The sequence below is a fragment of the Salvelinus alpinus genome, chromosome 16 (genome assembly GCF_045679555.1).
Source record: "Salvelinus alpinus chromosome 16, SLU_Salpinus.1, whole genome shotgun sequence".
NCBI lineage: Eukaryota > Metazoa > Chordata > Actinopteri > Salmoniformes > Salmonidae > Salvelinus > Salvelinus alpinus.
The window spans coordinates 25,693,436-25,719,232 of record NC_092101.1 but is presented as its reverse complement, the minus strand read 5'-3'; the positions used below and the strand labels follow the sequence as shown (position 1 = coordinate 25,719,232).

The 25,797-nt window shown below is 42.0% G+C and overlaps 1 protein-coding gene across 4 annotated transcripts in view; it reads left to right on the top strand.

Moving 5' to 3' along the window:
• The window catches only part of LOC139541199 (phospholipid-transporting ATPase IF-like), a 36,870-nt gene extending 11,212 nt beyond the window's left edge, over positions 1–25,658 (top strand). The window contains exons 17-31 of one of the 4 annotated variants that reach the window (XM_071345589.1): positions 147–250; positions 782–963; positions 7,679–7,882; positions 8,623–8,776; positions 10,975–11,077; positions 13,570–13,715; positions 13,823–13,882; positions 14,230–14,357; positions 14,497–14,635; positions 16,275–16,340; positions 16,521–16,624; positions 16,917–17,082; positions 17,808–17,893; positions 21,042–21,178; positions 23,632–25,658. In XM_071345589.1, the coding sequence (XP_071201690.1) occupies positions 147–250; positions 782–963; positions 7,679–7,882; positions 8,623–8,776; positions 10,975–11,077; positions 13,570–13,715; positions 13,823–13,882; positions 14,230–14,357; positions 14,497–14,635; positions 16,275–16,340; positions 16,521–16,624; positions 16,917–17,082; positions 17,808–17,893; positions 21,042–21,147 (1,748 nt within the window). In that variant the 3' untranslated portion in view covers positions 21,148–21,178; positions 23,632–25,658. Of the gene's footprint in view, positions 1–146; positions 251–781; positions 964–7,678; positions 7,883–8,622; positions 8,777–10,974; positions 11,078–13,569; positions 13,716–13,822; positions 13,883–14,229; positions 14,358–14,496; positions 14,636–16,274; positions 16,341–16,520; positions 16,625–16,916; positions 17,083–17,807; positions 17,894–18,739; positions 18,871–21,041 lie in introns of all 4 variants that reach the window. The other 3 variants (XM_071345590.1, XM_071345588.1, XM_071345586.1) reach the window with 3 other exon arrangements.
• The last annotated feature ends 139 nt before the right edge of the window (positions 25,659–25,797 follow it).

The window sequence follows — 25,797 nt, the reverse complement described above, 5'->3', positions numbered from 1 at the left end:
CTGCTAAAATGGCATGTAATTAGATAGATGTTACCCACCTTTTGATTTAGTCCTGTAATGTAGTTCAGTCAATTTCCCTGTATTTCATATCGGGCCAAGACTGATTATGACAACTCATTTGCAATATATTTGGTCTATTGCTGTAGGGGAAAAAGTACTATTTACAAAGGGAGCGGAGTCCGCTATTCTTCCTTTTACTACAAGTGGAGAAATCAACAAAACAAGAGTACATGTAGATGAATTTGCCTTGGTGAGTATACCACATCAAATCATATTAGACTAGGAACTATTTCCAGCCCTTATGTGCAGCAGATTTTTGCTATGCTAAATGCTATCTTTTATTATCTGTACTGAAGAGCGCACCAGTGCAGCTGGGACACTTCCTGTCTGAAATGAACACATGGGTACTTGGATGCTCATGCACACATGGACACCCTCACATACCACACCCATTTTCATTCCACAAGATTGGAGATACATTTCACACTTGTCTGAAAAAAGTCCCCACATTTTTCCATGTGTGGGCTCTCGATGGTGTATTTAAAAAAAAATATATATAAAAAATTGCACTGTAAAGATTACTTTTGGTCCTTTCCCCCCAGACTCCCCCACCAAAATCAATAAATCTTGCATCTTAACGGTCAATTTATCCAGAGATCAGGATCTACTGAGAGATTGTTTTTGATTTGTGACTGGCAGGTGTGTGGTTATTTGATATAGAGCCCGTCCCTGACAGCTTCTCATTTCTTTCTCTTTCCCCTCTTTCTTCCCCTCTCTCCAGAAGGGCCTGCGGACGTTGGTGGTGGCCTGCAGACACTTCAGTGTGGAGGAGTATGAGGAGGTGGACCAGCGGCTCCACAAGGCCCGCACGGCCCTGCAGCAGAGAGAGGAGAGGCTGGCCGAAGTCTTTAGCTTCATAGAGAAGGACCTGGAGCTGCTGGGAGCCACTGGGGTGGAAGACAAGTATGTCAACAACACTGTGGTGTATGTCTGGTCATGGGTTAGCTCATTGTGAAACCAAGCAATGTTATCTGAAAGGGTTGGGCTATTTGAACAATTGATCAGTAGAGTTTAACATATACAGTGCCTTCAGAAAGTATTCACACCCCTTGACTTATTCCCTATTTTGTTGTTACAGCCTGAATTCAAAATGGATTAAATCCATTTTTTTCTCATCCATCGACACACAATACCCTGTGACAAAGTGAAAACATGTTTTTAGATTTTTGAAATGCAGAAATATCTATTTTACATAAGTATTCACACCCCTGAGTCAATACATGTTAGAATCACCTTTGGCAGTGATTACAGCTGTGAGTCTTTCTGGTTAAGTCTCTTAGGGCTTTGCACACCTGAGGCATAATTTATCAATATTGCGTAGAAACTGTTCTAAAATACTACTTTCGAACGGAATTTAGAATGTTCGTATGCGTAGAAAACGTAATTCGCACACCAGTACGAGATGACCATTTATATAAATACCAATTGTTCTTAACCTCTGTGCTCATGCAGGACTTTGGCTATTTGCATTTCTAAACGTCCCTAATTAACCAATAATGGTCAGAATCATCCCTTTAAAGCCTGTGTGTAATATACAACGCTGTACCGTGAAATACATTGCAAGCATAAAAAACTACGACAAAAATATGAATTTCTCCGAGACTGAAATAGAAGTGCTAGTGTCAGTGTACTTCAAATAAGTAGGCAACACTCAGCCATCCATCCTCAACAGCTCCCTCCTGTAGGCTTATAGGCCAACATTGCTGTTCTGCAGAATGAACGAGTCGTGCGTACCACATGGCCACCTTGCCATCATATTCAGTAGCGTCTTTTGCTCATCGCATAACCTATCACATTAAGAGTGGAAGCCGTTTCTGTTCACATAGTTGCACTTGTTTTGGGATGGTGCTTTTATGGTAATGTGGGTGCTGTCTATTACACCGTTTGTATTTGAGAACCCATTGATGGCAAAGAAACCCCTCTTGACTTCAACTTGTTGTGCGATGGTGTAAGGAAATTGTATGTTACAGTTCGTTTTGCTGATAATTGCATCCAAAACATTAGCTCATTGAGGGCTGTGAGATGCCAATCGGCCAGCACCCGCTGAAAAGTGCTAGTTGCCAAAAACACGAGGGTGGATGGCGCTTGGATGTGCACAGGAATGGCATGTTTGCCATTTTAAAGTAGGTCTTAAATCCTCGCAAAGATTCTATAAGATTCGTTTTGGGAAACAATATCTGATGAGCCAATCTGTACTTTCTACAAAAAAAGTCCCATCTGTCTCTAAAAACGCGCTCCCTGCGAAATGCAGCGTGTGCCAAATCTTCCAACAGAGCGAAATCAGCCTCTCATTCGATTTCACAGTATCTCAGTCTTTTATAGTATTTCAACCTTGGTTTTATTTTCACACCTGCCTCTAATTTAACTAATTACTGTACTTTATATGGATTATTATCGTAACAAATGCACTGATGAGGTCAAATTATATGCCTGTCAAGATATGCTGCATGAATTCACAATGGAAATACAATGGAATCAGAAAATGATTTAACATGGCACTAGAGGCACATCACTTCCTCCTCTGTTCCTTTTCCCCAGATTGTTTACCTTAACAGATCATTGTGACTCATCACCTCCGTGCAGCAGGAGCCTCCCTGGGCTGGGGGCTGGGCTCAGTCCTCCTGAGCCTAATGCACTTAACCAATCAAACATGACTCATGCCTTTCTGCATGCAGCCCTGCAACGTGTCATACATCAGTCACCTAGTGTGCTGCTGAGCATAAAGGCATTGCACGCGTGCTGCTGGATTGAGATGGTGCTCTGAATTTTGGGATCTAGGCTCTGTTAAGATTGGTTAGAGGCATATCTTTAGAAAGGATCAGGATCCAACATTCAAGCTCGTTTTATGTGATTGTGTTGTTAAGGGGCCTGTCAAAATAAAATGTGATTGGGCGTACGCATGCTCCAATAAAACAATAATGTAACAAAGGCTCAACTGTCATCTGCATCTGGGTTGGTTTTGAGTACATCTTAAGGCGACTATTCATGTCTAAGCTGATTACAACATTTATTACATAGAATCCCTCAGACTGGTGTAGCTCCCTGTCAGTCACACATGCTGAACAGTGGCCATGGAGACACTGAAAATCAAAATCAGTTTATTTGTCACATGCGCCCAATACAACAGGTGTAGACTTGGGGCTCCCAAGTGGCGCAGTGGTCTAAGACACTGCATCTCAGTGCTAGAGTCACTACAGACAACCTGGTTTGAATCCAGACTGTATCACAACTGGCCGTGATTGGGAATCCTATAGGGCGGTGCATAATTGGCCCAGCGTCGTCCGAGTTTGGCCGGTGTAGGCTGTCATTGTAAATAAGAATTTGTTCTTAACTGACTTGCTGGGCCAAGTCAGTTAAAAATAAAAAAATAGACCTTACTGTGAAGTGCTTACTTACAAGCTCTTAACCATCAATGCAGTTCAATAAATTATTAACTAAATAAACTAAAGTAATAAAATAATAAGTATCACAATAAAATAACAATAACGAGGCTATATACAGGGGGTACCGGTACCAAGTTAATGTACGGGGGTACAGGTTAGTCAAGGTAATTTGTACATGTAGGTAGGGGTAAAGTGACTATGCATAGATAATCCAGTGGCCATTTGATGAATTGTTCAGCAATGTTATGGCTTGGGGGTAGAAATTGCTAAGGAGCCTTTTGGACCTAGACTTGGCGCTCACGTACCGTTTGCCATTGGGTAGCAAAGAGAACAGTATGACATGGGTGACTGGAGTCTTTGACAATTTTTGGGGCCTTTCTCTGACACCACCTAGTATATAGGTCCTGGATGGCAGGAAGCTTGGCCCCAGGGATGTACTGGGCAGTACACACTACCCTCTGTAGCGCCTTACGGTCGGATGCCGAGCAGTTGCCATACCAGGCATTGATGCAACCAGTCAGGATGCTCTCGGTGGTGCAGCTGTAGAACTTTTTGAGGATCCATGCCAAATCTTTTCAGTCTCCTGAGGGGGAAAGGTGTTGGCCATCCCTCTTTACGACTGTCTTGGTGTGTTTGTACCATGATAGTTTGTTGGTGGTGAGGACACCAAGGAATTTGAAACTCTCGACCCGCTCCACTACAGCCCCGTCGATGTGAATGGGGGCATGTTCGGCCCTCCTTTTCCTGTAGTCCACGATCAGCTCCTTTGTCTTGCTTACATTGAGGGAGAAGTTGTTGTCCTGGCACCACACTGCCAGATCTCTGACTTCCTCCCTATAGGCTGTCTCATCATTGTTGGTGAAGCAGAGGCAGTCTGGATTTGGCCACTGGTCAGTGGAAATCCAGGAGAGACTCTGTTGACGTTTGAGTGTGTGTGTGCTTGCTCTGTAGTGAGACCCAGACAGACCACACCATCTGCCTGTGACGCAGCCCAGTCTCCTCTCTCTTTCTCTCTCCTCTAATTAATTCCCCCTCCGGCGAACAAGGTGCTTATAGAACTTCTCGCTCAGAGGATGCTGCTCTGCTCACCCCCAAAAAAGGAATGAGCCTCTACATTATTGAGGATATGATCAATCTTAGCCCCTTAATCAGTCTGGCTTTTACCACCTAACTTTAACATTTCTATCGCAACATCATCTCTGTATTCATACTGCAGTGCCGCTTGTGAACAACGTGCTTAATAGGGCGGTAACGATACCAGTATCGTAGACATGGATAGTATCGACTATCCACCTCTACGCTGATTACTACATTTCTTACATGGAATGCCTCAGCTAGGGCTGTGACGATACCAGTATAGCAATATTTTTTCCATGGCAAAAAATGAAAACACAAAGTAAACTCTTTGGTCCTTTAAAAACCTGCCGTATGTAAAATATTGTATGCTATAGCTTGGGAAATAAATAAATAAATGTGACTCTGGATGAAAACATAATGTTTGTGTCCAACATTAGGGCTGAATAATCAAATAAAATGCTATTGGTTGCATACACATTTTGCAGATCTTATCGCGGTTGTAGCAATGCTTGCACTACCGTTCAAAAGTTTGGGGTCACTTAGAAATGTCCTTGTTTTTGAAAGAAAAGCATATTTTTTTGTCCATTAAAATTACATCAAATTTATCAGAAATACAGTGTAGACATTTTTTATGTTGTAAATGACTATTGTAACTGGAAACGACAGATTTAAAAAAATATATATATATTTAATACCTACATAGGCCCATTATCAGCAACCATCACTACTGTGTTCCAATGGCACGTTGTGTTAGCTAATCCAAGTATATCATTTTAAAAGGCTAATTGATCATTAGAAAACCGTTTTGCAATTATGTTAGCACAACTGTAAACTGTTGTTCTGATTAAAGAAGCAATAAAACTGGCCTTCTTTAGACTAGTTGTATCTGGAGCATCAGCATTTGTGGATTCGATTACAGGCTCAAAATGGCCAGAAACAAAGCACTTTCTTCTGAAACTCGTCAGTCTATTCTTGTTCTGAGAAATGAAGGCTATTCCATGCGAGAAATTGCCAAGAAACTGAAGATCTCGTACCATGATGTGTACTACTCCCAGGAGTGATGGTTGCTGATAATGGGCCTCTGTACGCCTATGTAGTTATTACATTTAAAAAATCTGCCCTTTCCAGCTACAATAGTCATTTACAACATTAACAATGTCTACACTGTATTTCTGATCAATTTGATGTTATTTTAATGGACATTTTTTTTTTGCTTTTCTTTAAAGAAAATAAGAACCTTTCTTTTGAACGGTAGTATAGTGTATGTTCCTAGCTCCAACAGTGCAGTGATACAGGATGTTCTTGTTTATAACACAACACATTCTTCTTGCTTACTCTTAGAGGGATAATAGGTAATATTTGGCTTTTTCTCACTACTAGATGTTTCACCACTTGAACACTTGGTTAAGCAGGCCGCTTTAATGGGCTATCATAGAGCAGATGTTTCATTCGTTAGCCCCCTAAGGGCCCCATCTCCCCAATGTAATTATGTTCACATGGTTAATTGATTGACTAATTGCCTGGTCTGACTAAGACATCTCATTGATGCCCTCGTTACCTCTATTGATTCTGTCATAACATCAATTGTAAATTAAATGGTCAATTAAACAGAATTAAGAGCCTACATACACTACATGACCAAAAGTTTGTGGACACCTGCTCATCGAACATCTCATTTCAAAATCATGGGCATTAATATGGAGTTGGTCCCCCCCCTTTGCTGCTATCCAGCCTCCACTCTTCTGGGAGGACTTTCCACTAGATGTTGGAACATTGCTGCAGGGACTTGCTTCCGTTCAGCCACGAGCATTGGTGAGGTCGGGCACTGATGTTCGGCGATCAGGCTTGGCTCGCAATCAGCGTTCTAATTCATCACAAAGGTGTTCAATGGGGTTGAGGTCAGGGCTTTGTGCAGGCCAGTCAAGTTCTTCCACACTGTTCTCAACAAACCATTTCTGCATAGACCTCGCTTTGTGCACGTGGACATTGTCATGCTGAAACAGGAAAGGACCTTCCCCAAACTGTTTCTACAAAATTGGAAGCACAGAATCATCTAGAATGTCATTGTATGCTGTAGCATTAAGATTTCCCTTCACTGGAACTAAAGGGCCTAGCCCAAACCATGAAAAACAGCCCCAGACCATTATTCCTCCTCCACCAAACTTTACAGTTGGCATTATGCATTCGGGCAGGTAGTGTTCTCCAGGCATCTACCAATCCCAGATTCATCCTTCGGGCTGCCAGATGGTGAAGCGTGATTCATCACTCCAGAGAATACGTTTACACTGTTCCAGAGTCCAATGGCGGCGAGCTTTACACCAATCCACCTGACGCTTGGCATTGCACATGGTGATCTTAGGCTTGTGTGTGCGGCTGCTCGGCCATGGAAACCCATTTCATGAAGCTCCCAACGGTTCTTGTGCTGACGTTGCTTCCAGAAGCAGTTTGGAACTTGGTAGTGAATATAACAACCGAGGACAGACGATTTTGACACGCTTCAGCACTCGGCGGTCCCGTTCTGTTAGCTTGTGTGGCCTACCACTCTGCGGTTGAGCTGTTGTTGCTCCTAGACGTTTCCACTTCACAATAACAGCACTTACAGTTGACCAGGGCAGAAACGTAACGAACTGACTTGTTGGAAAGGTATCATCCTTTGACGTTGCCATGTTGAACGTCACTGAGCTCTTCAGTACGGGACATTCTACTGCCAATGTTTGTCTATGGAGATTGCATGGCTGTGTGCTCGATTTTATACACCTATCAGCAACTGTAGTGGCTGAAATAGCCAAATCCACTAATTTGAAGGGGTGTGTACATACACGTTTAATTCAGGAGGATGGTCTCTCAACACACTCCAATGGATTATGGATGTGTGCAAATTTGCTACAGCAGCATTGAGGCTATTCAGACAGGTTATGTTAATTGTACAATTATAAGCTGTAAGTTGTTTGCCTCCTGTGGTGGAAGGATGAAAATTGAGGTAGAAAGAAAAACTCTGTTTCTTGTACTGCAATGAGTGCGCGTACACTCACAGAAACCCTCCCTACTGTTTAACGTAAATGAACCACCTCTGGTTCTACCTTTTTCGGTCTTTATATGGCAGAGAGGCTAACGTGCTGTGTAACGTGCTGTGACTGGTGTTATGTCTGTGTCCCCAGGCTGCAGGAGAAGGTCCAGGAGACCATTGAGGCGCTGCGCCTGGCCGGGATCAAGGTGTGGGTGCTGACCGGGGACAAGCACGAGACAGCGGTCAGTGTCAGCCTCTCCTGCGGCCACTTCCACCGCACCATGAACATCCTGGAGCTGGTGCAGCAGAAGTCTGACAACGAGTGTGCCGAGCAGCTCCGACAACTGGCAAGGAGGTAGGACACTTTTACTCACATCTACCACCATGTTTCCCCATGATCTTCATGTCACTCACTATGTCTGTGATCCATGTTGTGTCCTGGGTTGACTTGTCCACATGCCCTCATCAGCAGGTTGATGTATTCAGGGTAATCTACAAGTCTGGGTGCAATAAATAAGTATAGAAGTCAGAGATTAACGTCATATTTAGTGTTAAGGACAGTGCTCTAATGTTCACACTACACAGTGATTCTCTACATGTCAGAATGTTGTCAGAGCAGCTCTGGAACCTTCTGTTCTGTATCACTACTGATACAGTCCCTTTTTCAATGGTCCTTGGCTTATTAATGGTGAAGGAGGAGTCTCGGTGCAGGTCCCCTGGGGGGAGATTATCATTAGGCACGATGCGCCGTGGGTGACTCAGTTTGGAAAGCAGAGAAGAGTTGCCATAGCACTCTAACTGGAAGATATAATTTTTTTTGTAGAGGTAGTCACGACTCGAATCCTCCCACATACCACCCGTGCTGGGTGACAAATGATGGATATGGTTATGAGAAATCAAGACCATTAATATGTTTTTATTAAATTCCATTTAAAATTGGTTGATTATGTTCGGAAATGATGCATAACCCTCCCAGTGATGGCCCATTTGTGAGATGCACTGTAGTGTGTGTGTGTGTACACATCCTGTGTCGTGAGGACCTCTATGCTAAGGCTGTATAGTTATTTATACCTGCTCTCCTCTCTGTGTGTGTAGGATCAAAGAGGACCATGTGATCCAACATGGCCTGGTGGTGGACGGGGCCAGCCTGTCTCTGGCACTGCGGGGGCACGAGAAGCTCTTCATGGAGGTGTGCAAGAACTGCTCTGCCGTGCTGTGCTGCCGGATGGCGCCCCTGCAGAAGGCCAAGGCAAGTTCCCTTACTGTCACTGCTTCACGTCACTACCAGCCTATTAGGGGTCTCCTTTATGAATGGAGCCAGAGAACAGCGCTATTCGGATTTTTCTCATGCTCTATCAAGAATTTAGAACAAATGTCTAAAGATGATTGTCTACTAACAGGCTACAACTTATATCATAGTAGAATTAACATACTGTATGATTAAAACAGTGCACTCTTACAACTCTCTCACAACCAGTGTTGGGGAACGTTACTTTTGAAAAGTAACTCATTACTTTACAACGTCACGTTCGTTGTAGTGAGGAGACCAAAGCGCAGCGTGATGTGAATGCATATTTTAATACAAGACGACTGAACACGAAGAACACTAACAAACTATACAAATTAACAAAACGAACGTGAACGCTATAAACACGGAGTGCAGACATGCAACATCAACATAGACAATAACCCACCAACCAAACTGGAAAATGGTAACCTAAATAGGATCCCCAATCAGAGACAACAATAAACAGCTGCCTCTGATTGGGAACCAATCTAGGCCACCATAGACCTACATATGTCTAGACTAGACACACACACCTAGACATACAAAAACCCCTAGATAAGACAAAAACACACATACCACCCTTGTCACACCCTGACCTAACCAAAATAATAAAGAAAACAAAGAATACTAAGGTCAGGGCGTGACAGGCACACCCATTGAAAGTAACGTGCACCGTTACTTACTATGGAAAGTAACTAATTGGTCGTTACATTCATTTTGCGTTAGCAAAAAGAAAACCCTCTTAAGACATGTTGATCATTCTTATGCCCAGTAGAGTAGAGGTAACGTTAGCACGCTACGTCTGTATCACTCTGTGCTATACCAACTCATGTAACAATGACAGACGCAATATCTACTTTACAATACTTAAATACATATGTAAAAGGAGAGCTCAAATAGCTAACAAGGACAACTGGCTACCAATCTGTTGTACCTGATACGAACTGGGTTATATGTAAAACTAGGCCTATACGACTACATTGTGAACTTTTAGTGCCCTTTTAAAGTCAACTAGCTAGCTACATCATATCAAGCCTGTTGTCTGGTTTGCTTTGTTATCTAGCTAATAGCCAATGCCATGGCAAGGAAGGTAGGAATTAAGCTAGCCTGTTATGCTAGCGACGATGCTAACAGTTTAGCTATCTAGCTAACATTAGGAAGCTAAATACATGGATCGCAGTCTGGCTTGCCCTGGCAGGTGTGTAGGATAACGTTAGTTACAGCATGGTGAATTATATTCCACATCTTGCTAGTTAGCAACATTAGCGATGCTAGTTGCACAGTCACATATTGGCTACCTAGCAACGTGACATTTGTAATTTCTGGAGGAGGTGGAAACTCAATTCGAACTAGCCCACCAAGGCCAACCCGGATTCACTTCAAAGTGCCAATGGATACAAGTCTTTAGTGCCCTTTCCTTTATGCTTATGGCGAAGACGGAGCTGGAGAAATGTAAATTCTTATTAACTGAGCTTAACTTGTTCACCTACATTGTTTGCTATTACCAGACAATAAACGGGCCACTCGCCTAAACCCAATGATCCGTGTGAGTCCTGCAAGTAGCGCCAGTCAAGATTCGAGCGGTAACATCTGGCCTTTTCTTCTACCAATTCAAAATAGTTCCACAATGTATTCTCCGGCATCTCGCTACCAGCCAGCTACCCAACACAACGTTCGTGCAGAAGCAGGAAGAGTGCGAACCGGCATAAACAGCCTTGGGAGAGGGATTTTCATTTTTTATTTGCACCAACAAAGAAAAAGCTAAATAATATTGTTAAAGTAACAACTTACTTATTAGAAGAAGTAACTGATTACTTAAATTGAAAAACTAACACTTGAGTTAGTCATTACCACAAAAAGTAATCTGAGTACTCTAACCCGTTACCTTGTAAAGCATTACCCCCAACACTGCTCACAACAGTGCGTGTTCTTGCATGATATGCACAAATTGTCTTAGCTATTAATCTTCAGGAAGTTATTTCAGCTTTATATTTTGGTTTCTCTGCTTTTTGTATTAGTGGTCAGTGCTGTGGAGGGTAGATTATCTGACCAGTGCTGTGATTTTTGTCTGCAGTGTTACATTAAAGGTTAATTGCTGTGGACTTGCCCCTGGTCTCATTTGGACTGCTTATTAATGAGTATTTTATGCTGCTTGACAGGTGGTGAGATTGCTGAAAACATCTCTAGAGAAACCCATCACTTTAGCCATTGGGGATGGAGCCAATGATGTCAGCATGATTCAAGAAGCCCATGTTGGCATAGGTAAGTTCACCATCCCATCAAATTACAATAGGGTCATTCCACCTCAAAAAGCACGAGAAAGAGGATTTCGATGCCCACCATCTCAGATTGTTCTAAAATCGTTTCTGTTAAGATTAGCATTCCCCCAACATTATTTTGTTGAAATATAATTTGGTCTCTGACAAATTAAGCTGCACCCAAATTGGCCATTTTAATTGATAGGATTCATATAATATTAAATAAATATAGTACCAAGCATCTGATTTGGACCAAACTTTATTCTAACAATGAATTAGACATGAGGAATCCAAAGAAATGGTCGAAAGCCATCCACAGACCTACCCACATCCCACGCCAAATATCACCCCAACAAAGAGTATATAGTATGTATCGGTTCTCTGTTTGACAAGTAGTATGGCGCTGCGGGTCAGAGCATTGTTTTTTCATATTATGTCATGTATTCAGTGATGGGGATTTTTTTCTGTTCATAGAAATTAGTCATTGTAGTTGTTGGGTTTATGTCCCATCCTACATCCTGATATTACCAGGTTCTGACCACTAGATGGTGCTGTTCCTGCTATTAGGTGATTTTTTTTTTTTTTTTAAAGAACCCCCCTGCCTTGTTAAAGGGGTCGTTCACCCAAATTACTAAATTGCATTGTTGTTTTTTACCCTGTAAGCAGTCTATGGACCAGATATGACAGCAACTCATGCTTTGCCAGGTCAAGGTAAACAGTGCAAGTCAATGGTACCTATATTATCATTTGCGTGCTTTATGTCCAAATCATGTCCAAATTTAAAGTATCTAAAAATTGATTGTGCAACTCAATGATGTTACTTATAGATGATTTGGATATGAAGCGTGGAAATGCTAATATAGGTACCATTGACTTGCATTGTATTTGTGCTACAAATGCAAAACATTTAGTATTTGAAACAGTGGCCAGGTAAACAAAACCAAAGTGTGGGTTGCTCCCATACCTGGTCCATAGACTGCTTACAGGGTAAGAAAACCAATATGTAATTTGGATTAACTGTTCCTTTGAGTTTGAGTTTATTTTTACAGGGACAGTGCACATTAATCAAAGTTTCAGTAAAAGTGCCGGTTTTAGCCAGCCGGCTAATTTTCAACCGCAGTCCCTGGGCAGGTTATTAAAAACAATTACAATATAGACAATAGCAACATAGAACAAAACATAGCATATAGACATAGCAACATAGGACAAGCAAGACGTAGCATACAGACAGGGCAACATAGAACAAAAAGCAGCAAGACAAAATTCATAAAAGCAACAAAGTGTTTCCACACCTCACAAGTTACAGACAACAGACATGGAAAGCGGCAACACACAGCTAGGGACCATGTTCACAAATCTGATTGACCTTTAGCCATGTCTTCAAGCATTTTGTGAAAGTGTGATATGTGGTGCAGTTATGTGTGTCTGATGGCAGTGTATTCCAGACATGGGAAGCCCTCACAGAAAAAGCGGATTTACTAAAGGTGCTTTTCCTTAGGGGAACTACACAGTCACCTCTCATGGCAGACCTTGTGGATCTGCTGCCATATGTTTGGGTTTTCTGTTTAACAAAAATACTGAGTGGAGGGGGAGCCAAGCCATTTAGGATCTTGAATACAAGACATGCATCGGTGTATTGCACAAGATTTTCCCAACTCAGGAGCTCATGCTTTCTGAGGATGTGACAGTGATGATGGCTATTGGGCTTCCTATCAAGCACTTTGAGAGCCTGTTTGTAGACAGACTGAATAGGTCTTACTGTTGTACAGCAAGCTTGGGCCCAACTAGTCAAGCAGTATGTTAAGTGGGGGAGTATCATAGATTTGAAGTACAGTTTTGCTACCTCTGTAGTCAAACAATTTCGTATAAATCGGAAATTAGCTAGGTTGAATTTGGTTATTTGAATTACCTAACAATGGGGAGTTCTTAAAAAAAAAATGCCTAATAGCAGGAACAGCACCATCTAGTGGTCAGAACCTGGAAATATCAGGATCTAGGATGGGACATAAACCTTCAATGACACATTTCTGTGAACAGGGAAAAACCAAATTCACTGAGAATACATTACATAGGATGAAGAAACAATACTCCGAGCCGCAGCTCCGTACCACTTGTTAAACATTGAGAACTAATGGCTTTTGACCACTTCTTTGGATTCCTCATGTCTTACTTATTAATAGAAAAACGTTTGGTCCAAATTGGATGTTAGATACTATAATGACTGAATATTATCTGAATCCTATAAATTAAAATGGACAATTTGGTTGCAATCAATTAGCTTAATTTCTCAGAGATCTAATTTTATTTCAACAAAATGTTTCCTGAATGCTTAGTTTCTGTAGTTAGAAACATAAGATATTTCAGAACAATCTGATATGGTGGGTCATGGCTTTCTGAAATGACATGGAACGTCCCAATAACCAATTACTCAATATTGTATTTTGTTTGTAGTTTCAGTACAAGGTGGCTAATAACATACTTTTTCATTTTTCTCAGGAATCATGGGCAAGGAGGGAAGACAAGCAGTACAAAACAGTGACTATGCAATAGCGAGGTTTAAATTCCTTTCCAAATTGCTGCTTGTCCATGGCCACTTCTACTACATTAGAATAGCAACCCTTGTACAGTACTTTTTTTACAAGGTGAGTTTGATGTTTAAGGATGCTTTGCAGTGTCCTATACAATGAAAACCAATACAGGAGCTAGATGTTATTGTCTCAGGTCTAAATCCCTTTTTGTCTTCTTTTAGAATGTGTGCTTTATTACGCCCCAGTTTTTATACCAGTTCTTCTGTCTGTTTTCACAACAAGTAAGTGTCTTTCAATGTCTCATTAGTTCTATTTGTTCATTTTTTGTGGTCCCTTATTACTGTTGCTTTTTAAGTGTTGTGTCAGTGTAGTGTGTTCTGTGTGATAAACATCCCTGTTGTTCTGAAGGTACCACGTGTAGCTTTATCTCCATTGAGGGATCAACAACTCAAACTGTCCAGCTTTGGATCATCAACATACAGTATAAATTAGCCAAATGTCGTCCCTAGTTGATGCTGGATAAAGAACGGAAGTGATTTTTTTGGCAGGTGTATGTGCTGTGCTGTACATGGCCCGGGGTTATGTGGCAACCTTGTCCTAACTCGTTTTTGTGTCCCTGTTTCCCCAGACTCTGTATGACAGTGTCTACCTGACACTCTACAACATCTGTTTCACCTCCCTGCCCATACTGGTGTACAGCCTGTTTGAGCAACTGGTCCATCCTCATGTGCTGCAGAGCAAGCCAGTGCTCTACAGGTAGGACATGGTGTTCTATTTGACATATTTTTTTCCATACAGAATGAGGCTGTACCTCCATTAGATGCATTTACCTGAAAACACAACAAGCATTTGATAACGGACAGTACTATCCCTTTTTGTCCCTCCACACCAACAGAGACATCAGCAAGAACTCCCTCCTTTCCTTCAAGACCTTTTTGTACTGGACACTGCTGGGCTTCTGCCACGCATTTGCCTTCTTCTTTGGTTCCTACATACTGATGGGGGAGGACACGTCTCTCATGGGGAATGGACAGGTGAGGGTGGCTGTACTGTACCATCTGCTCTACCTCTGGTAGTGGTCCGCTTTGGGGAGGGAGGGCCAGAGATCAACCTGGCTTGGCCTGACAGCGAACCTGATTGTGAATGTTCTGTGCAGATCTCTGGGAATATTGATTGGGTGTTTTACCGAGACAGTAATATGAAATCTTGATATTTCAGTTTGTTAGGCAGTGTGATGGCAGTAAGTTCTAGACGGTTCCAGGAGGCTGCCTGTGTTGTGGTTGTTCTATTCATGCTACAGCCATTTTTCTCTCTCCATTCTGTCTCTATTTTGTCTCTATTCTGTTTGTCTGTGTCAGTCTTTCTACTAGAGCAGGGGTGGGAACGGACTCAATTTACTTTAAAATGACTAAAACCAAATTGAAACGGTGAAGAAATGATAAAGGACCTACATTCATACAGTTTCTTGTCCAGCTCACTAATAATCACCAAAAATGAAAGCTAGACAGTCGGGGAGCATCAACAATTCCCCAAATAATGTATAGAGGACAATTTTTTTGCCAATCTTGACGACGAGGAAATACATCAAATTTTCAGTGCGGCCCTCCGGACCTCGTTGAAGACCTACTGCAGCCCCTGGGGCAAAACGAGTTTGACACACCTGTTGCTCTTTTTTGCTTTTTGTTTTCTTTATTTTTCCTCTTTTCTTCTCCCTCTTTTCATGCTCTGCATGTCATCAGATTTTGAGAGCTAACAGACAACTGGTAAGAGTTGACTGAATTACCGTGGATGCATGCCCGTCATAGTTACTACGCTAACATCTGTTGCTATCATTGGTCCATTCTATATCAGCATCCTGCTTGGTTATGCTTTTGATGATGTGCAATGTTTCTCAGTGTGAGTGGTGATGGCTAGTTGGAGACGCTCACTTCAATAGCTTTCGGAGAGTCAGTAACTTTGTCTCCACAAGTTTGTCATCAATTTAGCTTACAACGCTTAGGCCTAGTCTTCTGGAAAGCTGTCTAATAACACATGACTCGATTTACATAGAGTGAATAAAACATTAAGAACACCTGCTATTTCCATGACATAGACTGACCAGGTGAATCCAGGTGAAAACTATGATCCGTTATTGATGTCACTTGTTAAATCCACATCAATCAGTGTATATGAAGGGGAAAAGACAGGTAAAATAATTATTTTTAAGCCTTAAGACAATTAAGACATGGATTGTGTGTGTGCCATTCAGAGTTTGATTATAAGTGCCTTTGAATGGGTATGGTAGTAGGTGCCAGGCGCACCGGTTTGTGTCAAGAACTGCAACGCTGCAGTTTTTTTTCACGCTCAACAGTTTCCCGTGTGTATCAAGAATGGTCCACTACTCTTCGGACATCCAGCCAACTTGACACAACTGTGGAAAGCATTGGCGTCAACATGGGCCAGCATCCCTGTGAAATGCTTTTGACACCTTGTAGAGTCAATTCCCAGATGATTTGAGGCTGTTCTGAGGGCAAAAGGGGGGGGGGGGGGGGGGCAACTGAATATTAGGAAGGTGCTCCTAGTGTTAGGTATACTCAGTGTACATCCCTATTAAAGCATTATTGCTATGATAGATGTTATGCCATTGTATTTTCTATTTTCTATTCTAAATGTTTTATTTTTTTTGTCTTGTAGATGTTTGGAAACTGGACATTTGGCACTTTGGTATTCACAGTAATGGTCATCACTGTTACACTGAAGGTAAATCATGTTATTTGAGTTTTTGCAATTGTTTGATTCATAAATCTGAAAGCAATCCCACATGAAATCTATCTATGTTTGATATTGTTGTCACTGGCACCTCACTCCTCTCTGCTCTCCTATGGCGTTTCACATGCTGTTCTGACCAAACTACATGTTGTTTCTCCTCTCTGTCAACAGCTGGCCTTGGAGACTCACTTCTGGACGTGGATGAATCACTTTGTTACCTGGGGCTCCATCGCTTTCTACTTCATCTTCTCCCTTTTTTATGGGGGAATCATCTGGTGAGCTGAGCTGCCATCTCTTTCCCACACAACCTGTGTTTGTCTAGTACACATGGCACTCCAGTATATAGTATGTGATAAGACCAACAAGTGTAATTGAACTGCATGTGGCATACAGTCTACTCAGATTTTCACCTGTTTTACAGTGGCTAGCATCACTATCTCCATTGTCATCTCAGACAGTCAAAAAGCTTCAAGTTCCATTCCAGGCTCTACTCACAGGGTTAGTTGAGCCTTAACAAATGTTGGCTGGCTAACAGTGTGATTCTCTGTGACCTTTGCCCCCCTCAAGGCCTTTCCTCCACACCCAGGACATGTACTTTGTCTTCGTCCAGTTGCTGTCCAGCGGCTCTGCCTGGTTCGCAATCATCATCATCATCATCACCTGCCTTTTCCCTGACATCATCAAGAAGGTGTTCTACAGGCACCTCCAGCCCACCAGCACCCAGAAGTCTCAGGTAGGACAGAGGAGAGGAGAGGGGGAAGGGGTGGGCGGATTGTTGCTAGCCCACAGGACACCCTCACAGCAACGTTGTGGTAACAGACTATACACTGACAGGAAACGCATGACACTCGCACCACAGCATGGCTTCTCACTTCTCACACAAGAACAACAATTCACTGTGCAACTGACAAAGGCATGCTCAAAACGGCGGGATCTCTGTTCCAGCTCTAAACCTACTGTAGCGTGTCTGTGTGTCTGCTAGGTGGGAGAGCTAGACGGTAGTAGCATGTTACTCAACATGAACACAGTTTTATTTTTATTTTTAAACAGCCTCCTCAAACAGACTTTTCAACTGTTCTGTTTTTGTGGTCACAATTTCCTCTTTGCTTAAAAGGTTGACATTGATATGCCCTGTTTTTTTGTTTGTTTATACGTATTGACCTTTTTTGCATCAAATAGTTGTTCAGTCAGAAATTCTAGCATCTCCACTCTCTAAAGTGCTGCTCGGCGGTTCTTAGAAGATAAAAGCTCTTTCTTTCTCAGGCTTGAGTCTCATGTCCTGTCTCTGTGATAAAGGCACATTTCTGCCTTTCTCTGGCTGTCGTGTGTGTGCGTGCACGTGTATGTTTGAGTGTGTTACAATCAGCCTCTGTTTGTCTTACTACTGTGTCTACCATGTATGTCTTCTTCCCTCCTAACTGACCGTCTGTGTGTTCCACCCTTCCCTCTGCTCTGTAGATGTACTCCAACCGAGTCGCTATAAGTGACGACTTCATCGCTCTGCAGCCTCTCTCCAGAGCCAAGAATCAGATGGGCAAAATTAGGTAGAGTAGGAGGGCCGTGCTGCCTAATAAGTCTTGTCTGCATGCAGAGGACAAACTAACTAACCAGCATTCTAGGGAAAAGGGAGAGGAAAGGATAAGTCTAAGGCACTTTGTTATGCACCCCTGCATGTTGGCCCTAGGAAAGCCTCTATCAAGTGCGCGCCACTTCAGGTTAGCACAGAAGGACCAGTGCTCTCTGCATTGGGCAGAGCAGCACCTCACTGCAGCATGGTGCAGCAGCCCTAATATAAAGCTCCAGCCATAACGGCATGTGGAGCACAGCTTGAGTCAGCTTTGTGTGCTGCTGCTAATACAGTAACTCTGAGGCACAAAATTATAGTTAGCAAGAACTTCAAAGCTGCTAGCTGGTGAATGCTATTTCCATAGGAGTTTATTCACTGTATCTCAAGATCATATTCTGGACAGCATGCTCTTAAACAGTAGCATTCGTTTCTTAAGATATGCACAATGAGCAGAGAAAATGACGACCACTCCATCCAAAAGCAAGTGATCAATTTCCTAATTGGATTGACTTGTTTACGGAATAATTGATCATCTAAATTCTAAATTAATTCCTCAGTCATCCAGATAGTTGATCAATTTACATAATTGAAAGTACACTGAAATTAATAAACTGGCTCATTGGTTCTTTGGAACATCTTTGTGCCCAGTCTCCTAATTAAAAGATTTGTGTACACATTGTTTTGGACACACATTGATCAGTAACTGCTATGTGGCTAGCTTCTTACCTCCTATGGATGTGGGAGTAGTTTTTGTGCTCATTCATCTTGTTCTCTCCTGTTTCCGTCTGTCCGGGAGACTTAATGGGTTGTTTTGTGCTTCCAGATGGGAGAGGATAGGAGTTCAGTCAGCTCAGAATATGACTCTGCTGAAAGCTGGAGCTGAGGGGAGGACAATTGGCAACTGCTAGCTGCTTCTCCTCCCCCCGCCCAAGGCCCAGCCCTATGCTCCCCTAGGTAGTAGTCCTACTCCTACTCCATCTGTGTGTGTGGGTCCTCCCCTGAACTGCCATCGTCCACCCATCCCCATATAGCCCCCCCCCCCCCCCCCCCACCACCACATTGACCAGAGCCATCCCTCCTAGAGACTTTAGCTGGGATCCTATCAGGGTACGATCACCCTGGGTGGTGGGAGAATGCTGGCACGTTTGTTTAACTGTCCTCTCGATGTCGTCCCCGTTCCTTCTCCTGTCTGTCTGGATACTACAGCATTCTGCCCTGTGTGATAACAAAACCCAACCTCACTTAATCATGATTTGTGTCATTGTTCACCTTTCTGTCTGTATGTAAGCAATAATGTTTATCCATGTTTTATTTGCCTAAATGCCTTTAAACCAGCAAAAGACTGAAGCTCATCGTTTCAAACAAACCATATTTTTCATTTCAGTATATAATAATCCTACCAGCATATGACAAAATGATTGTTCTGTTTTTTTTGGTGTCCCCCGTCATTTAACTTCATATACCTCATTCCTGACTTCATTTAATCAAATCAATGGCAAGGTTACTATTTCACCTCATTAATAACAAAGATTATGATTGTCAATAGATCAAATGTATTTCACATGTTACCAATATCACCTTAGTCGAACTCCTATGTATTCCTGATTTTGTATTTCTGGTGGGTTCTACATGTTATTCATGGCTTCTATGTTGTTGATGGGTCTAGCTAGCTAACAATTGTGTAGTTCTGTATGATTTTTCTGTTTGTGCTAACAGAAGGTGTTAATTTACAGGGGCGGTAAATCATGTAGGAAATGATCGGGGGGGCGGCTGATTTTAAAGTAACTGTCCAGTGAAAATTTTACTTTTAAAAGCTCATCTGTTAACTCATACCCAAATAATGTTATTGACTCGTCCTGTTCTCTTATTTGTGGCCAAAGCATGCATTTCAGAGAAAAAAGACTCCACTTGTATCTCAAACAGACTGTTAAAAAAATTATTGCTATTTCCTCATAGAGGATGATGTCATGTTTTTGGCCAATCAGCGGTTTACTTGTCATGAGTATTTGTATTGACCCGTATACGCCCACACCATTCTGTTGTTGGTTACACCCACAACATTCAAACATAGAAAAGCAGCTTTTTTAACACGCTTTATTCCCATTTTTGTAAGGGAAATTATTTAATTAATATTGTAATTTATTTATAGGTCATATTTCATAGAAATGTGGAATCACTGGACAGCTACTTTAACTGTCAATCATCACCACCTCCAACCATGTTAGAGGGATTCCCTAGCGACAGGTCAAGGTGGAAACATGAAGGGTTTTTGTGTAATCGGCCTTGTACAGTGTTGATAAGAATATCACCTGAACTTGCTTGCCAGTTTTTCATACAGTTATGATTCGGGGGACAGTGCGAATACAGTAAGTAGAATGATACATTCATGACAGTGTAGCCTAATACCTATTTGGTTCAGTCTTCTTACCACTGTTTCTGCTGTTGTTGCAAATATGCAGTAGTTTCTGAGTGGTGGGGAGAGGGGGAAATTGAGCGTTGTAACCCCAAACCAGTGTCGATAGTCTTGGGATGTGTTCAGGTCTGCCTCTGCAGCAGTGCTCTGCACAATGAGTGCTTACTCAGGAAAATGAAGAGTTTGCTGTAAGAGATCAGAGCAGTCTATGAATCGACTTTCCTACACTTAAGGCTACGCATTTTAAATTCGCAAAATTCTTGCCTTCGCCATTCATTTGCATCCGTAGATTGTCTTTTGTTTGCGAGTGAATTGCCATTATATATCATTGTTATGTGGAACTGAGCCGACGGATTTTTAAGCACACGTTACACTGACATAACAACTCTGTAACTACTGTGTGATTTGATTACATTGACATGCTTGCCTTGGCAAATACTGCATCGTTTATCACTTTTAAATGTATTGATTCGAGTCTTTATTTGATTGATTTTCACCTCCCCAGCTTTACTGTGTACATTTGTGTCTGACACCTTGTACATCACCCACCCCTTATTGTTGTGAAGAGCTCAGAATCCCCAACACCCCCTCCTTGCTCTCTCGACAGTCACTCGACTGTTTCCTTCTGGATAGTGGTGTGACCTTTTTATGTGCTGATTGTAATATTCTCTTGTGCTCTGCCACCTGTCATCTCCCCTCCCTCTCTCTGCAGCTTATTGAGGCCAACTACCAGGGCATCGGCTGCGTGGACTCCATGTGCTGCTACTCGGAGGGGGAGAACGGGTGCACCCGGCTGGGCCGGATGGTGGAGCAAGTAATGGGCCGCTGCGACCCTGCCTGCGCTAACAGGTGTGACCCCCTGCTCTGTAGCCTCTACTGCTGCAGGCGCATCTCCTACAAGCTGGAGCAGGACGAGCCCACTGCTCCCCAGGAGTAGCCGAATAGAGAGAGGTCCTAGCCTAGTAGAGCGAGAGCTAGACTAGACTAGACTACGGTCTTACTGGTAGGACAGGCACCCCAGTGACAGCCAAAGGTTTTGTAGGGAGGGAGACTAGTATCAGGATCCTGGATCTTAAATGGCCTTTAATGGAGACTTGTTTATCTTGTATGCTATGATCAGCTTCAGCTTCCTTATAGTCTATTCTTCTTCCATATTCAGTGGGACAACGTGCTCACCAATGTGTCTATGTAATCCTATCTGTCCTTCCAAGTCTGTACTCTTATGGATTTCTTTTTAAATCTTCTTTCACTCGTGGGCTTTTTGTAACCTATCTTTGTGGCTGATCGACCTTGTCGTCTTCTGAAGTTTTGTGCTTCTTTTAACTTTTCCAAAGCCTGCCGAGTCAGTGTGTTGCACAGTGTAGGCTAAGCCCAGGTTCAGAGTCCAAGTCGCTATTGATCTACAACAATGTATTTATGCTGAAAGATCTTTACAAGAGAATGCTACCCGAGGTATATTTTTGGGATCATTATTAAAGCATTCTCGTTCTGCATTTTACCTGTACTCCTGGTCTTGGACTTGCCAAAGTCTGTTTATACTGTATGTGTTTATCTATGGAGAATGACCGCATGATGCCAGTGTGACGGCTTTCTCAGCCCCTCCCTTGTCTGCCCACACATGCACTCTACACCCTCACTGTCCCAACACTGAGGTGAGGCGAGCACTGGGAAAGAAAAGGATCTAAGTTAGACTGAGACTTGTTCCGGCCTTAATGCTAAGATACTGCCACTGCAAAGGGGCAGAAAGAGACCCTACCATGGGCCATGGGAGGTATATATCAGCCCTACTTGACCGTACCCTGTACTGTTACTGAGTGATGATGCTTGTGTTTTGACATGCTGCAGTGTTTGGTGTCTGTGTGCCACAGCTGAAACACTGGGACCACACTCCCTGACATAAAGATACTGGAAAACTGTAGTCTCAAAAGGAGAATAGGAGAGTGTTGTTGCTATGTATTTTATACAGTTAAGTACTTGAAGCCTTATAAGTGCTTTTGAGAGGAAGAGAACTCTTGTTGCATGGGGCTGCCTTTGGTATTTTGTATGCTGAGTAACCAGATGTTGTTGTGTGTCTTAACATGTGTCCCATGATCTTTTCTATAATGTTACTCCTCCTCTTGCTTTGCCGCACTTTGTCTGAACCTCTTGTCGTTGCCACTGTGTCTAAAATCTAGATAATATTCAACTTCCCCCATCGAAGTTATTCATATGCTGCTGTTATATCACCTTGACGTCACTATTCAATCTAATATTCTGCTGCTTGCCTTGTTCTGTTCTGTTAGATGGCCATAGACGATGGACTAATAGCTTGATATCACGAGGGAGTGCCACTAGACTAGACAATTCACACCAACATACACATTTATCAAGAAATACTTATTTTTGTAATTACACAGCACCATGTACATACAAGATCTTAAACGGTTGTCTTTGTCTGAAAGACGTAATCCACATAGCACGTATAGGGTGTTGTTGATACTTTTCATCCAAAGATAAAATAATGGGTATAGTTTAATGATGAATGAGATTCTACATGAATATGGTTGAGAGGTGGTGAGTCTCTACTATGTCCCCTGGTGGTGGTGTTGGCTTATACAGGCTATGAAAGATGGGGGGGCCTTTGTGCCTTTCTTGAAGGTAAGAGTTGAGCTTTCTTTTCAAGGGCTCTTAGATAAATATTATGTTTGTTTTTTTACTATAGATATGCACATATATTTAAGTTGTTTTAGATATGCCTATTTTTGTATTAGCAGTATTTATTCAGTCTAAATTAGTTCATATATAGTACAGCCAAGAAATGAGCTTCATATTATAAAAATAAACAGTATTTAGTCTACCTGGTTATGCATAGGATGTATTATTCATACAATGACATTATGCAGATAGAGAAGGGAGATGCTGACTTTGTGTTCAAGTCACCCATGTTAAACCATCCTGTACTAACCCTCACTGTACGCACCTTATTCTCTCTCTCCTTTTTAGTTTGACTTTGTTTCCTTGTGCTGCTCCCTCTGTTGAAGTGTAGTGTAGGAGACGGGGTTGGGAGGCAGTGGAAGATGAGCAGGATGACAGGGCTTCAGTTCCAAGGCAGGGCCTCATATCAATACAGATAAGGTCTTCAACCACTCCTGTGCCATTACATCCCCTTACTGTACCATGCAATGGCAAGATGGCCGTCCATCCAACAGTAAATGAAGGATCTTTAGGCAGGTCAGAGACAGACAGAAGCACTCCAGAGGTAGGGTTTCAGCTTAGTCCTCTCCCACCGCCACCCCTCACTCCTCTGTCGTTGATGCTTTTAGATCGAGGAGCAACTCGGACCCCTTCTATTCCAACGACCGGAGCATCTTGACGCTCTCCCCCATGGAGGCCACTCATTGCTAAGGTAGCAGAGAGCAGTTGTCCCGCCAGGTGCCCCGTCCCGCCCTGTCCCATGGCCACACAGAGGGACTACTCACTGCACGGCCCAGGGCTGACCACCTCAGTGGACAGTCAGACTATATCTCAAGAGAAGAATGTTGAAAGCCATGAGGCTCTGCACCACCACTTTGAGAGATGCTGCATTTGCCTAATAAAAGGGAATCAGACCAAAGAAGGATTTGTCAGACTTAAGTGGGAAAAAAACATGGTCTACTACTTTGCGCCTGTAGGTTAGTGCTGCTCCTGCTTCTCCACCTGAAGTCTGCCACCTTTCCTGAGGAAATTAGGTGGACCTTTTTAAAGCCATACCTTCCATTTTTACTACCTGTTTTTTCAAGGTATGGAAATGTAAAAGCAGTTAGGTCAGGTCTCTAGTCTTTTTTTCCCTGAAATGCCTTTTCTGCTCAGATTTGTTAGCGTTGCGTTTGTTCCGAAATGTCGACAGGAGAATGTCCCTATAATAGCTTCCTATGAGAGATGTGTTGTTCCACCAATACAGTGCCTTTTGAGAAGTGTAACTTGGTCCCTCCAAAAATTGTTACCTAATTTTAACATAAAAAGCACATGTTCAACTTTAAAAAATTACTATAGTAAGTGCCAAATAAAGTATCAGGGGGGGGGTCAATTGTGCAACAGGGAGTGGCAATTGAATGCAGGCTTCACATATATACATAAAAAATTCTAGCCTCTACAGATAAGTGTAATGCTCAACACTCAGTTTTCACCACAAAACACCAGATAATGGCCCCCAAAAAATAAAGGAATAGTTTCACCATATTAAAGGGAAAATCCACTCAAACTGTTTTTTGTTGTTTTAAATTTAATGAATCACTGATAACTATTTATTTTATGTTTTCAGAAATGCAAAGCAACTAAAAAAGAGAACATTTACAATGATGGTAAAAATTTGAGAAATATTCAGGTTAAGTGGGTTAAAATCATCTTAGAGGGTGCAGAGGGACATGTCTAAATGCTTAATTTTGGCACTTTAGCAAGTCTTTATTCAAAATAAAATCAGATTTATTGAATTTTCCATATTAAAGGGCACTTCATTTAATATAACAAATTGGTGCACAATATCAAAGGGTCACAAAAGGCACTCTTTTCGTGGAACAACCCAGATATGACATAATAGCTTTCACATCTAGTTGTTTTCAAAGCCACAAATTGTTTTTGTTTGCCTTTCACTAATCATTTGAATCATGTTTTCATTTATTTTGTTAGTCTTTTCCCCCCTCTTACTAACCACTTGTTAATGTTTGTATTTATTTCCATCATATTACTGGTAATAGGGCAGGCGAGAGAGCCTCGCGGACTGAACGCAACTGCTTTAGCTCTCTGTATCCTCTTTAGCTTTTGGGGCCTTTAGCCCACAATAATGGAAATGCCTGAGTCAAAAGGGTCATTGAGACAACCATTTTAAACTTGCTATCAATGACAGTGACATTATGCACATCAGCATACATATTTATTAGAATATTGCCGAGATACATAATCATGGGATTTTATATGGTTACTATTTTTAGCCGTTACATACCTCTCAGTAGCTTGAAATGGGAGACACTTGTCCAAGAAGTCAGTGGAGCTTGATATTTATTTGCATGGTACCAATATTCGTAATTATATCTGGCACTACTATTGATCATGGTCAGCATTGGTCATATCTGATGAAGTATACTTTGATTGTACTTGTTTGCTACAGTTGTTACTCAGTTTTGATATATAAATGCATCTAGTTCAGATGTCACATTTCAATCAATTTATTAAGGCAAGGACATTGATGTGAAGCTGTTTTTCTCTTGATCATGTTCATTGAAAAAAGAAAGATATGTTATTGTACTCCTGTCAGTGAAATGGTTGATGTTTAAAGCAAATTCTATTTACGGAATAAATATGTTTTTAAAAAGCATGTGTAACTTTTGTCCTTTCCAGCAGAATGTGTATGCAACAAATGTTCACACACACACTACTGTGAACCTTCGATAGCACTAGCATAGTAATATACCTCTATACAGCTACAAAATTATCTTTTAGAAAAATGTAATTTG